General features: G+C 39.0%; 1 protein-coding gene across 5 annotated transcripts in view; it reads left to right on the top strand.

Annotated features, from left to right (window-relative positions):
• The window catches only part of LOC122968767 (transcription factor 4-like), a 236,685-nt gene that overhangs the window by 55,537 nt on the left and 166,650 nt on the right, over window positions 1–14,498 (top strand). For all 5 annotated transcript variants that reach the window (XM_044334233.1, XM_044334235.1, XM_044334234.1 and 2 more), the window contains 2 exons: window positions 6,653–6,708; window positions 7,730–7,805. In XM_044334233.1, the coding sequence (XP_044190168.1) occupies window positions 6,653–6,708; window positions 7,730–7,805 (132 nt within the window). The remainder of the gene's footprint in view (window positions 1–6,652; window positions 6,709–7,729; window positions 7,806–14,498) is intronic.

Below are 14,498 nucleotides of genomic sequence, written 5' to 3'. Positions count from 1 at the left end.
AACGTTGACTTCAAGGCTGTAATGGCTCATCATGGCTGCAACCATTACCATGGGAGGTGTAGTGTCTGAAATGTTCCCAGTTGGGACAGGTGTAAAATGTTTGATTACACAGCAGGGTTTGGCTGAAAACAAGACTTCAGAGTATCTTCAGTGAATACGGAGGTTTGAAAACCACCAGTATCTTTTTCATCTCATATAAAAAACAGAATGTTTTTATATCACTGTTCATGCAGAGCTCTCTTTATGTCGACCGTTACTGAGTTTTATCTGCTGTGTTTCAATGAGTCTCTATACAGAGCCGAGACCCATATGTCTACTTCTGATGATGATTTTCATTCCAAACAAGGAATGAAAATTACTGTATTTTTATTTTTCAATTTTCAGGAACATTTCAATGTTTGAGCAAGTCTGTTTGATTTGAAGATATTAAGAAATACCTAAATCAATTAGATGACGGGACTTTTTCCGATCATCATCACGCTATTTGATTGTGTGTGGTTTCTTGTATGTGTGTTGGGGGATGGGGCTGGCCTGCAGTTAATTATAGAGTTTGGTTGGAGACCAGATGAGAACAGTGGGGCTATACAGCTCACACAGGTGCACACACACACTTGATTTTTTCGCAGCATGACCACTGTCCTCATTTCTGTCAATCAGAGACCATTTATTACCATCATCACCGTGTGTGTGTCTGTGTGTGTGTGTGTGTGTGTGTGCTATGCGTGTGTGAATAAAGGTCTTCAGTTATCATTACCTTACATAAACAACATGTTGAAAAGTCTTCATGGTGAATGTGTGTCACAGTCACACAGTTAAAAGTAAAGCTGCTCAATGCAGGTGGGATTTCTGATAGATTTTACTTTGGTCATCTTGTGGTCATTGAGGAGAAGCTCTTTGTCTGTGTATCCAGTCAGCTGGTACATGATGCATCTACAGCTGTGGAACAAGATTTAAAAAAAAAAAAAAAGAGCAGTGATGTAGAAGCAGGTGTGTGACATTGCATGTGAACAGAGATCCATTGGTACAATTCAAATGAGATGCAGTGCATTTTCCTGTGTGGTCCAGTTCATGCTGTGAAAGCTGTCAACTGAACTCTGTTGTGGACTAAACAACCAGGCTTAGACCGCTTGAAGAGGAGAGTCTCAAGCGAACTGGTGCATTCGTGGTGTAAAAGAACAACTACGGGACTGTGGTAACACATATGTGCATCAGCATATGAATCAGCAATTTTCCCTGATTCATCAAAGTGAAAAGCAGTTTATCAGAGGTGGGCTGCATGCTTTATCAGTTACTCATTCGGAAGTGAGTGAAACAAAGCGACCACACAGAATCCGTTTTTCTGTTTCTACGTGTTTGTCATTATTCATAACAGATGCCCCAAAACAACATGTGTTTACGTTAAAGTGACAGCGCCCCCTAGAGGCCTTAGTAATTATGATTCGTGTCTGTCGGGAGCCAAAGAGGAAGGCAGGTGATGTGATTATAGAGCAATAAAAGTCTGTAGAGGGGGAGGGGTCAGGGTGGTTGGACTAGTTAAAAAAAATGTTGGACTTTAACATGGGAGACAACTGTTTGTTTGCTGTTTCCAAAAACCCTGAACACTGGATTCATTTTAACCATGACTGTTGTCATTTCCTGAGACAATGGTTTAACCCAGACCATGATCATTCCCTAACCAAGTTGTGTTTGCGCCTAAACCTAACTTATCCATAACCATAGCTTCTCACACCATAAAAGAGATTTATTTTTCAATGGTTTTGGAATTGACAGACAAATGATCTCCTGTTGATAGTTGTGTGAGATCAGAAGACAGCTCTATGTATAGTTTTAAAGGGCAGTTAGAAATGACATATTTTGTAGTTTATTTGTTAGACTTGCTTAGTCTGGACTAATATTGCTCATAATCAGTTATGTCTTTCTGCTCTTTGTGACACTTGGGAAGATAAATAAACACAAAAATGTTCAGTTAAGTGCAGCATGACAGTCACCATATCTGTCCAATGAATGAGTTACCTACTTGACTTTATGTTTACAGCTCTGTTATAATAAGTCAGTAAGAACTCAAAATGGACCAGAGCTAAAAGCCAAAAATGCATTTTTTTCTTTGGTTTGGACCAACACAATCGAACTACAGGTGTGAAAGTGACCTCACAATCTTAGCATTCAGTCAGTGGTTTTGTAATTTGTCCTTAACAGCTTGCTTTTCCCATGATTCTGTAGTAACTGACATTTAAGACCAGACCAGATGATTCTCTTTTTTGGCCACAAAGACATTTTGGTTGCCTCGTCTGCATGTTTAGAGTCATTGTTCTGATGCCTACAATCGAGGAACTATGTATATATAGTATAACATATACACTGAAAAACCTCACAGTTCTCATGCTTTGTCTCTGCTCTGTACATGCACAATGATGAATCAATATAAATCAATATAAATAAGTCAATAAAAATCCTTAGTGATCACACAGACACACACACACACACACACACACACACACACACACACACACACACACACACACACACACAGGCTAACTGTATTAATAAGAGTCTGTTTTGTGTCAGGCAGGTCTTAATAGGATCAGTGTGAGAGACATGGAGCTGTCTGTCAGTCTAAGTTCATTAACTGATGATAGATAACCTGCACTGTGTGTGTGTGTGTGTGTGTGTGTGTGTGTGTGAGTGAGAGAGAGAGAGAAAGAGAGAGTGAGAGAGAAATATGTGTGCTTTTAAGAATGTGTTTTCCTGCTTGTGTGTAAATTCTCTCTCTCTCTGGTGTAATTTATAGCCCTCAATCGGAGGCCTTATCAGGTGCAGGACACATGGACGCCTCCTTCTCTCCTCCTCCTCCACGTCTTTCAACTCCTGCACACCAACTTGTATTTTTCTCTACTCTTTTTCCTCTCCTCCCTCTCTTCCAATCTCTCCCCTCCTCTTACTTTTCAATACTGAAGGATTCTTTCTTTAATTGCTGTCCTCCTCATCCTCATCCTCTCCATCTTCACCTCCACTTTTCTTGCATCTGGACCAGCTATCTTCAAACTCTCCTCTTCTACTTTAATTTTATTTCTCCTCTGTTCTCCTCTCCTCAGACTTTATTTGCTGAACAAAAATATGTGTTTCCAAGGTAGTAGAACATGGTACAATATCTGTTAATAGATAGCAAAACTGTCTCATTCACCCCCTGAATATTCTAGTTATTATTAGTAGATATTGTTTGGTTTGACAGTTTGAAATTGTTCTGGTCAGCAGTGCCAATGAAGTTTGGTTCAAACAAATCTTTCATCTCACCACACTAAAACTTTGGTTTTGATACTGGTAGCAAGTCATCCATTTCAGTACTAACTTAATTTTTTTACTTGTTAAATACTATTTTGTGCTCATCATATTCTAATAATTCATCTGATCTAGTATATGTTCCCTAAATCTGATTGTTCCAGTGTGCGTTCCCCAAATCTGACAGATCAAATGTGTTCCCCAAGAATGTGTGCTCAACGTGTGTGTAAAGTGTCTAACGAAATGTGTTCCCAAACAATTGAGTGTGTGTTCCTTAAATCTGATACCGATTCAGGGTATGTTCCCTAAATCATACGAATCAAATGTCTGTTTCCTTAATCCATCTGATCAAATCATCTGATTGAACATGCGTGTTATCTCCAAATCTAAATGATCAAGAGTATGTTGCCAAAATCAGACTTATAAAGTGTGTGTGTTCCCTAAATCTGATATGTCAACTGTATGGTCCCCTAATCCAAACGATCCAGAGTGTGTTCCCTAAATCTTACCAATCAAATATCTGTTCTCAAGTGTATGTTCCCTAAATTCCCCAATACTGTGGGTTCGAAGATCCAAGTGTGTCTGATAATGTATGATTCCAAACAAATCATGTGTGTGTTCCCTAAATCTGGTTGATCAAGTGTGTTCCCCAAATCAGACTCATCATATGTGTGTTCCCTGAATCCAACTGACCAACTGTCTGCTACCAAAATCAATCTGATTGGTGTTTAGGGAAATCAAATCCACCTATGAAAGTGTGTGTATTCCCTAAACCCAACTGATCATAATGTCATCCCTAAATCCAACATATCAAGTGTGTGTTCCCTAGATCTAAGTGATTAACTATATGTTTCCAAAATCCAGCCAATCATGTAATGTGTTCCCCAAATTCAGATGTGGTCCCAAAATTCACCTAACTTAAAGGTATATGTTCTTTAAAGTGTGTGTTCCTTAAATTCAGTCAGTCAAGTGTATGTTGCCTAAATCTACCTGGTTCCCTATATTCCAATGATCAAGTCTTTAATAACTAAATCCATCCAATCTCATGTGAGTTCCTTGCATTTGAATTTGTTGAATTTGTTACCAAATGTGTGTTCCCTAAATCCAATTTACCATCAAGTGTTTTTGCCTAATCTTCACTAAACCTGCATTTTAGTCTATTCTATTGTGTTCTATTGTATTCTATTGTATTCTATCCTATTCTATTGCATTCTGTTCTACCAATAGAAAGCCTAAAGGCTGAGAGGTTTTGAGAGGTGTTGAGGTAGAGACTTGTGGTTTGACTTCAAAAGGCTTTTTGTAACTGAACCACTTTATTTCTATTGTGCTAGCACACACGCACCAGCGCGTACACACACACAAACGCACACACACCCTCTCACACAGATAAGCTGACATTCCAAATGACTCGACAATGAATGTAAGCTGCTCACTATACACACACTGACACAATGGAGAGCCTATTGAAGAGAGATTTGTGCATTACAATACATGAGACGACTGTGTGTGTGTGTGTGTGTGTGTGTGTGTATGCGTGTGTACTGTAAGCGAGAGCTGTGTTTGCACATTTCAGTCGACCTGAATGAACTGATCTACCTGTCATGTACAAAATACATCCCTCTTTGTTGATGTCAGTGTGTCTGAACCTCTCTACATCTGTCTTCATACTCAAACGACAAGACAGGTTGTTTGTCAGTGTGTTATGGCTGCTGCGAAAATGATGTTGTCTGATCTGCCACTTCTACTTAAGGTTTGATTAAGTTTAGGCAACTAAGACTATTTGGATAAGATTAGGAAAAGATTGCGGTCGTGGTTAAAAGAAAATAACGTTGACTGTTGGTGGAACTGTAAGATTGTATCTAATCACATACTGGTCTCCTGCTATGTTTTTTTCTTGTTATTGACCAACCCTACAAGAGAACATTAGACTTTATTTCATATGTCAGACATGCACCTCGTTAAGTATATGTGATGGCAATCTATAATGTCGGTCTCATGTCTAAATAAGAGATCGAGTCACTTCTATGTAAAAGTCAAGATAGTAGTCGTATTCCCAGTAACATTTCTACAACACTTCCAACACGGCACGAGTCTGGATTGAATACTCAGATGAATGTAAACGGCTGCAGCAGCACAAGCTTAAACATGCACAGAGAGACATTAAATGCATGTATTGTCATAATTTCTCACATAATTATCATGTTCTTTGCACAAATAAAATACAACTAGTTTTTTAAGCTTTACACCTCAAAACATGAACATTCAAAACACGCTGAACATTCACGAGACCAGAAATGTTATGTTTTCCATTTCCTTAAAGGGTTATATACAGTGTATGTCTGTGTATGTTTTTTTCTTTCTTCTTGTTCTCTTCTATATGTTTTATTTTCAGCTCTGCTCTTGATTTCATAATCTCTTTGACGCCCTTGCTGCTTTCTGACACTCTAGAATGCTGCGTAATTTTAAATTTCTTTATGGGAAACTTTATAATCAATAGTCGCATCTATGTTTGGCTTCTGATTGCTGGTTCCATTTTGAATCTAGTTTCAAGATGTTAAAAGACCCAGATTTAGTAAAAGCCAAATGAATGTCCGATGAAGTAAGGTATTCATTTACTTACATATTGAAGTACACAGAAGTACTGCTCAAACACACTCCAGCAGTGTGTGGCTGTAGCAGGAATCAAACCTATGACCTCAGTTAACAGACTGACCTTTGATCGATATGATATCCTGGATGCAGTGTGATGACAGAGGGGATTAGTGGTCTGTAGGAAGCAGACCATTAAATTTCAGAGACACATTAAAGGCTCTGCAATCATAATCAATAATGTTTAATGACATGAAGCATAGAGAGATAATGATTCACGCTGCTGTAGTTGATTATAGACACAATGCAGCAATAACATGTAGTATTAAGTGTTGGTGCAGGTTTATGGTGAAAGTGATGAAAGATATTGATTATGTGAGTGATAAAAATGTGGATATGAGGACAAAGGATTAGTATGTCAGCTGCTGAGTAAATGAAAACAAAAACGACGTATATGTATAAAATCAGTGGTTTAAAACATCAAGTATAATGAAATGCTGTGGGGATTTTTTTCTCATTCTATTTAATGAATTCATTGTTTACTTTAGCTGATCATTATTATTATTATGGTTTTTTCTAAATTATTTTTCTGCTTCTTGGTTTAATTTTCAACCAATATGATCACAAGACTGTACTGTATGTACTGTAAATGTTTCTTCTTTCCATATCATCAACTCTCTTTCACTTTCCTGACCCTAAACTGCCATCACTGCTATGTTGTGTTTAGTTTCCTGTCATTCAAATGTTAATCTCTCTCTCTCTCTCTCTCTCTCTCTCTCACACACAGATATGGAGGAGAGAACGAGTGCAGGATCATGGGCAAGTGGAAGTCGTTCTTCCAAGGTAACAAATTGCTATAACAACAATACTACTATTAATAATGATTACTACTACTACTCTTAAATGTAATTGCTTTTAGCACTATTATTATTATTTCTCTTGTTGTCATTTATTCAGAACTAATACTACTTTCTGGTATTAGCTCTACTTTACTATAACCTTTGACTGTTTATCAAGGAACCTGATCTTTTCTAACATAGTTGTTCATCAGCCTTTTGTTTCCAGAACCCTGAAATAATGACCGTCACTTCATTGCTCTATCTAAAGTAAATATGAAGCCATAGCCAGCAGGCAATTAGCTTTACTTAGCTTAGCTTAGTTTAGCATAAAGACTGGAAGCAGTGGGAAACACACTGGCTCTGTCCAAAGATTAAAAAAAAAAAGACCTAAAACTCACTAATTAAAATATTATCTTGTTATGTCTTATTTGTTGAACTATTTCTTGACTGGATGCAGTGACTTCCTTGAGTCTTGTTGTCATCATGAGGTTGCCAGAGGAAGACTTAAGGAAGTCACTGTGCCCAGCCCAAGAAGTAGTCCCCAACATAATCCCCTGTAAAACCAAAACTTTTCATTTGTACCTTTTGTTTTTTGTATGGATTAAACATCATGTTAGGTGGTGATTCCAGTGGTATTAAGCTACCTGTTACCTGTTTATGCTAGGCTAAACTAGCCACCTGCTGGCTGTAGCATATTTGGCATACAGGTTGAGAGTGGTAGTGATCTTCTCATGTAACTCTCAGCAAAAAAAGCAAATAAACGTAGCTCCCAAAATACCAAATTATTCCTTTCAGCTTAAATCAAAACACGCCTGATCAGGCCAGCAGTATTTCTAATAGTGGTAGTACTACAATTAGTTCTGTCACTGTTAGTACTAAAGATAGTACTGCTAATATCTGCTGCTATATGTTACCTCTGCAATTGCAGTTATTACTATCACTACTATTCCTGCTGCTATTAATAATTACAACAGGATAGAATGTGGAAATCATTTTTCAGCCCACGTTTCTGTCTCTCTCTCCAGAGTTATGCAGATGGATCTCAGTACATGGCATCACATGACAGCCTCTCACCTCCGTACGCCAACTCCAGGCTAACAGGTATGCTGCCGACTGTGTGTGTGTGTGTGTGTTTGCGTGTGTGTGTTGTTATTATTTTACATTGCACTTCTTTCTTGCAGTGAACTTCGGATTCACTGCTGTGTTGGGTTCTTTTCTGATAGTGTGTGTGTGTGTGTATGTGTGCGTGTGCGTGCAGAGAATTAGTGAAACACTAGTGTACACTGGAGGAGACAGGTCATCTGGCATGCAATTTCTCTCTCCCTCTCTCTCTCTATCTCCCTGCCCGCCGTGTGGAAAACGCCAGGCAGTGTGTGCTCATTTACCCATGATGCTCTCTGCCTCTGGCTCTCTCTGATGTGGCGCCAGTTGTGAGCAAATGGCCACTGACACAGATAATCTGCCTCTCTCTCTCTCTCTCTCACTCACACACACAGAGACATATAAACACTCAAACACACACACACACACACACAACACAGAGCTTAATTACCTTTGACTGGATGCATCAAATATGGAAGATGTCAGCTCTTAGCTATCTCACTCTACCTGCTCTCTCGCAGTCTCTCAACTCTTGATTTTGGTTTAAGGTCTGGTGCGAAAACCTTTTATTTTGAAGCCAGAAAATGGTAAACAGGTGTCTTTGTGTATGTATGTGTGTGTTTTGACATTTTAGATAGACCGGCAACAAGACAATACTCATATATACACTATATGAGCAGAAGTATGTGAACAAAAATTCATTACAGCTCTATGTGAAGTAGTTGAATATGTCATAAGTGAGGTCTAACACTGATGTTGGATGATGAGGTCTGGCTCACAGTTGGTGTTCCAGTTCAGTGATGGATGAGGTTGAGGTCAAGGCTCTGGGCAGGCAAGTCAAGTTCTTCCACATTAAAAACTGGGAAAGTCGTTTCTTTATTGAGCTGGCATTGTGCACAGGGTCATTGTCACACTTTAACAGGAAAGGGCTTTCCCTAAACTGTTGCCACAAAGTTGGAATTATCCTGTTAAAATATGTCTAAAATATAATTTATATTTCCCTTCATTGGATCCAAGCAATTTACTCAAATAATGAAAAACAGCTCCAGACCAAAAGTACTCTAATGTTGGCTGTATCTCCGAACATTAACTTTCAGTGGAACTAAAAAAAAAGAGACATTGTTCGGGTGGATAACAGCTAATATTTAAACCATTCTAACCATTTAGATGTGTTTCAGACAGATCAATGAGTCATGGAGTAATGGAAAAAGCAATTTTTCCCCTACATTTTCATTATGAGGGAAATTGCTAACAAAAAGTTTTTCATTTGTGTACACATTAAAATAAATTCTGTGTGTAAAAATGAAAGCCACTTGAGATTCTCTTTCAAAATATCCAGTGTAGGGATGTCAACAATTAACTGTTAATCGCTTAGAGAACATTTTTGACCAGTTACGCATGTCTGTCCCTGTTTTATTTTGTATACACACTCCGCTAACGACTAGACAATGACCTGTTCACAACATCAGATATTCTTTTTGAATGGAGAAAGTACCAATGTAAAACTGACTTCTACACGGAGCGTTGCATTATGGGTTGTTTGTAGCATTAATGTTGCTTGGCTAGCGAGTGTCTTAAAGTCTGTTTACAGCGAGTGTGTTAGAGTCAGTCAGCACTAAAAGTGTTTCCTTAGTCCACCTTAACCTGCAGCACTTTCTGAAGGCTCGTGTTGCGTGTATTTCTGCCACGGAGGAAAAAAATTCATGACGAGTGAAAACGAGTCCAAAGCGTCCGCCGACGTCTCTACTGCAGACACAGAATATGTCAAGCTGCCAAATACCGCTGTCACAGATGATAAGGAGCTCAAAAAGACAAACAGGAAGTCTTACAAATGCTAACTACCGGAGAAAATAATTTTTAACTGCTTCCAGGAGCCTGACAGGAGACTGAGTGAGTATGTAACTATACTATTATGTAAATTATATTCAAAAAGTAACGTTGTTTTTCCAAAAACAGCTTGTATTATATTATATTATATTATATTATATTATATTATATTATATTATATTATATTATATTATATTATATTATATTATATTATATTATATTATATTATATTATATTATATTCGTAACTCGAGCCTGAGTAACGTTACGTTATACCATCGAGAGCTGTGACTAAACGCAGTGAAAACACTTTGAGGAGAAGGATGAACGAAAAGTCAAGCTAACGAGGGCAGACAAGCTAGCTCTGACCACCGACTGCTGAACAGCTACCACAGATGAAAACTAACGTTGCATTACAACATTTCTCAAAAATTAGCCGGTAAGTTTTCAGATAATGGATGTCGGTCTGTCACAAGCAAAATTAACCGAAAATGGCATCCCTAATCCAGCGGTTACTTCAAATTAACACAAATGAAAATGAATAAAAATAAATATTTTGTTTTTAAAATTAGGAAAATGATAATTCTGGAAATTGTCTAGTAAGTCATGAATTCACATTGACAATATATATATTATAAGGAAATATAAAACTTCAGAGTTCAGGATCCTTTGCAGGAATGATCCATTGTGTGTGCGATGTGTTGTGACAGTGTTGTGATTATGGTTTGTAGCTGCACAGGCAGAGAGGAAGAGACGGCCCAGAGTCAGAAATGGAAATATTCTATTCTTCATCTGGCACACGGGAACCGCAATTTACTTTGATAATGATAACACTAAGAGACAGAGACAGCCATGGATATGGAGCACACACACACACACACACACACACACACACACACACAAACACACGCAGTTCCACCATTGCCAACAGTCTTCCAGAAAACATCCTCTTCACTTTCCACCCGTGACTGTTGTGGTTTAACAGAATCATTTCTCAGTCAGCTGGTCTGGTAAAATCTGATTGTCTTCTGCGTCTGTTGGCTTTTCTGTCACTCTCTAACTCATTGTGTGTCCTGATGGCAAATGCAGTGTTTCAGTATCAATATTAAAACCACAGAGCTTTCATTAAAATCAGTGAGGCTGTGTTGCCCAGCTGCAAGTTCCAGAGAGTGATCTGACCTTACTTATTCCCCCAAATGTTAGCCACACAAACAGAGGAGGAGAAAATATTCATGAGGTTTTAATTTTTAACGCACAAACTTGACTTTCTCCAGTGTTGACAGCTTAAAACTATCGTGATATGCTAAAAAGATTCTGAAAAAAAGTGTATGTATGTTGTTCTCTCTGACCAAACTAAAGTCACTTTGGCCTTGTTCAGACTGCCAGCCCAAATCTATTTATTTTTGCATATTCAGATTGTATCCAGATTGGTTTTAGAAAATCTGGACAGCAAAAAACCATCAGACCAAGTGTCTTTTGCGTCACTCGCAATGCGACACACAACGACAATGTTAAATCCAGAGTGATGGAAGTGCATCGGAGTGGCTGAGCAGAATCCACGCTGCTACTAGTAGAGCAGTATGGAGGACAACACAGAGACGGTGTGTCCGATGATGGCTCTCCATTTCACACGCTTCCACGTCAGAAAGCCACGTCACCGGCGTACATAGTTCCTGACGCCTACGTCGTTACCACAGCAACCCATGCAGATAGGCTGGTGATGTCTGGACACACAAATCTGATCTGATCACTTGTTAATAACAGTGTGGACAGTCTGTCTTAAAGATCTGCTTTGAGAAACAAATCTGATTTGCCTGCAGTGCATTACTGTGTGTCGCTAAGGTGTTTCTTAATGGTTGATGGACAGTTAACAACTCCTCGGCAGGGCATTGCGAGGTTGTTGCTTTGGCTTTCTAGGTCATTGCTGATGTAACGTTAGGTGGTTGTTTTGCAGCTACTGGGGTGTCATGTGTTGGTGAGTTTTTACACTCGTTTGGGTGTTTGCTATGGTGTTACTGGCCCCATGTGGGACTGTCTGATCCGCTGCGTAGGAGTCAATCATGGATGTTTCCTGTTTAAGTTTAAGGAAGCTGCTATGCTCTGTTCTTTATTGGAGGTGGGAAAGTTAACCCAACTTATATTTGCCAAACTAATATGTTAGGCCTCATCCTTTAGGCCTTTTGTACGTTACAACTGAAACATTCTGCTTGAGAACACTTCCCTTAAAACATAAATTGCATCTTTGTGTGGCTTTATGCTTTTGAAAACATACTTGACAGTGCAGTGCTGTCCCAAATTCAACTACTGTTACTTTTATTACGTTGTTCTTATGTAGTGCAGAGGTGGCCAGGATGGCTGGACTTAATGTTACTATAATCCCTCGCATTTTGTGGGGAATGACTACAGTTTGTCTGAAATACTCTGAGGTTGGAGATTTGTTATTTGGTGACAGTCATGATTCTCACCTGAAATGAACTAAAACTAAAAAAAAAAAAGAAAGAAAGACTGAGAGTGTTTAATGAACCTGAACAACCTGAGCGTGTTGAGTGTGAACACAGCCTCTCTCTCTCTCTCTCTCTCTTTCTCTCTGTCTCTCTCTCCCTCGCTCTAACCTTGTCTGTCTTTCTTAACCCCCCCACCATCAGATTAGAGTGATGTTATGCTCTAGATAATCAGCGAAGGGATTAGTGTCATCTCAGCGACCCTACTAGATTAATCTGCCGCCTCACACACACACACACACACACACACACACACACACACACACACACACACACACACACACACACACACACTTACAGAGCGATCTAGCAATCAAAAGATGTGTGTAAATGTGAGCTTGCACTTACATATATGTTTATATAAGTACACACACACAGTTGTGATGGATGTATGTGTGTTTTTGTGTGTATCTTCATGTGTTTGGTTTGGGTTTGGAGTGGTTTGTGTGTAAATTTGTGTGTCTCAATGTGTAGATTTGTGTGTGTATGTGTGTGTGTGTGGGTATGACTTAAGTCACTTTCAGGGACACACACCAGACTTAAGACCAGTTGATTGGGGATGACTTGTGCGACTGGGGGCAAAAGCTGTGCCCCCAATTGGAAAAATGCTGATTTTTGGGTCAGTGGTTAAGGTTAGGGTAAGTCACCAGGAAATGAATGTAAGTCGATGTAATGTCCCCAAAAGTGACTTAAGCCAACCGCTGTGTGTGTGTGTGTGTGTGTGTGTGTGTGTGTGTGTTTTACTTGTGGGCTGGCAGGTTACTGTGTCAGCATCTGAGTGTTTGATGTAAGCTTCTGTATGGATGTGGTTTCATGTGATTATATGTGTGGAGTGTGTGTGTAAATGAGTGGATGAGCTCTTGTACTAGTGAATTGTTCCATGTGTGTGTTCAAGTTCATTTAGACATTTGTTGGTGATGGTTGCTTCTCGTGTGTGTGTGTGTGTGTGTGTTGTGTAAATGAATATTTCTCCAAACTTGTGCTTGTGTATGTTTTTTGCATGTTCTGTGTGTGTGTGTGTGCATATTTTTTTCTTTGCTGCTTTTGTGTATGTATGTAGTTGTGCGTGAGTGTGCGCTTGCATGTGTGTGTGTTTGTGTGACTTTTTGTCTGTGACTGTATTAGTGTGTGATGCTGGTTTTCATGCATCATACACATGTGTGTACAGTATGTATGATGTTAGGAGTGAGGTGTGTGTGTTTTTTTGTATGAATGAGTGTATTTATGCACTTTGGTTTGTGTGTATTTAAGTTTAGCATATATGTGTGTGTATGTGGTTTTACAGTATATGTGTGTATGTGTATACCTGATCCTAGTTGCTTTGCAGAGCAGGTGCACCACCCTGCCTCCCGCCCCAGTAACTGTCACCTACATAGTAAATGAGAGGCTCAGTGGTTTCAGCTCGTAAGCACATTTTGTTCTGTTATAAATAAACGATTTGATGTGGCTTCAGTCTGATTGTGATGCACAGCAGCTTCATACTACCAGCTTCTACCGCTTCCGTTCTGTAATTTCAAATCTAATTTGCCCAAGTGAAGGTGACGGAGCACGGAGGATGTTTCCCCAAGAATTCCTCTGTGTCGCACTCGTCAAAATTTGTAATGTGGTTGTCAGCTAGCGGGTCTTCTCAGATCGTTCGGTGCTTTGCAAGGGCATCTTAAAGGACATTATTTTTCTTGGCTTCTTCTGTGCATCCAAGACAGAGATAGGTCCAGTGCATGTGTAGCCTAGCGTAGCACAAAGACTGGAAGCAGAGGGAAACTGCTAGCCCATCAGAAGTCTACAGCCATCCTAGCAGCTTTATGAGGATACAGTTAGCCACAGTGATACGTTGAGCTAAATGCTAATTTCATCATAATAACTTGCTTGCTTTCTATTTCTAAACCTGTTCAATAAACACGATGCAACATCTAAATCAGATAGCTTTGAAGTTGTTGAAAAGTGTATTTTCTTCTAACCTTAACCCACTTTAGATGAATAGTAAACTTAATTATTTAAATTTACAGTAACACTTACAATAAGAGTGAATTTTGTGCAGTAAACGTTACTGGAAAAGACAATAGGATAAGAAAATTAAGACGTACTGTATTTTTTTAAAAACAGTCATAAATATCAGGCTCTAATTCTCTAAAACTTTAAAATATAAAGTCGTTATCATTAAATGTGTTAATACATTGTTATATATAATGAGAGAGCAGCATTAAACAGCACTGTATATTAAAAAAAACTGGTATAAACTTGATGATCTTGGCTCCCTCCTCCTCCTCTTGTTGTTTTTGTTGAAATGCAGTGAGTCAGCCGTCTGTCTCACCTCTGTGTGACCTTATTAATGAGTGTTGAGCCATGAGGCTGGACCCCCTCTGCGG

The sequence above is a fragment of the Thunnus albacares genome, chromosome 18, assembly GCF_914725855.1.
Source record: "Thunnus albacares chromosome 18, fThuAlb1.1, whole genome shotgun sequence".
NCBI classification, from domain to species: Eukaryota; Metazoa; Chordata; class Actinopteri; order Scombriformes; family Scombridae; genus Thunnus; species Thunnus albacares.
This window is presented reverse-complemented; position numbering and strand designations above follow the sequence as displayed.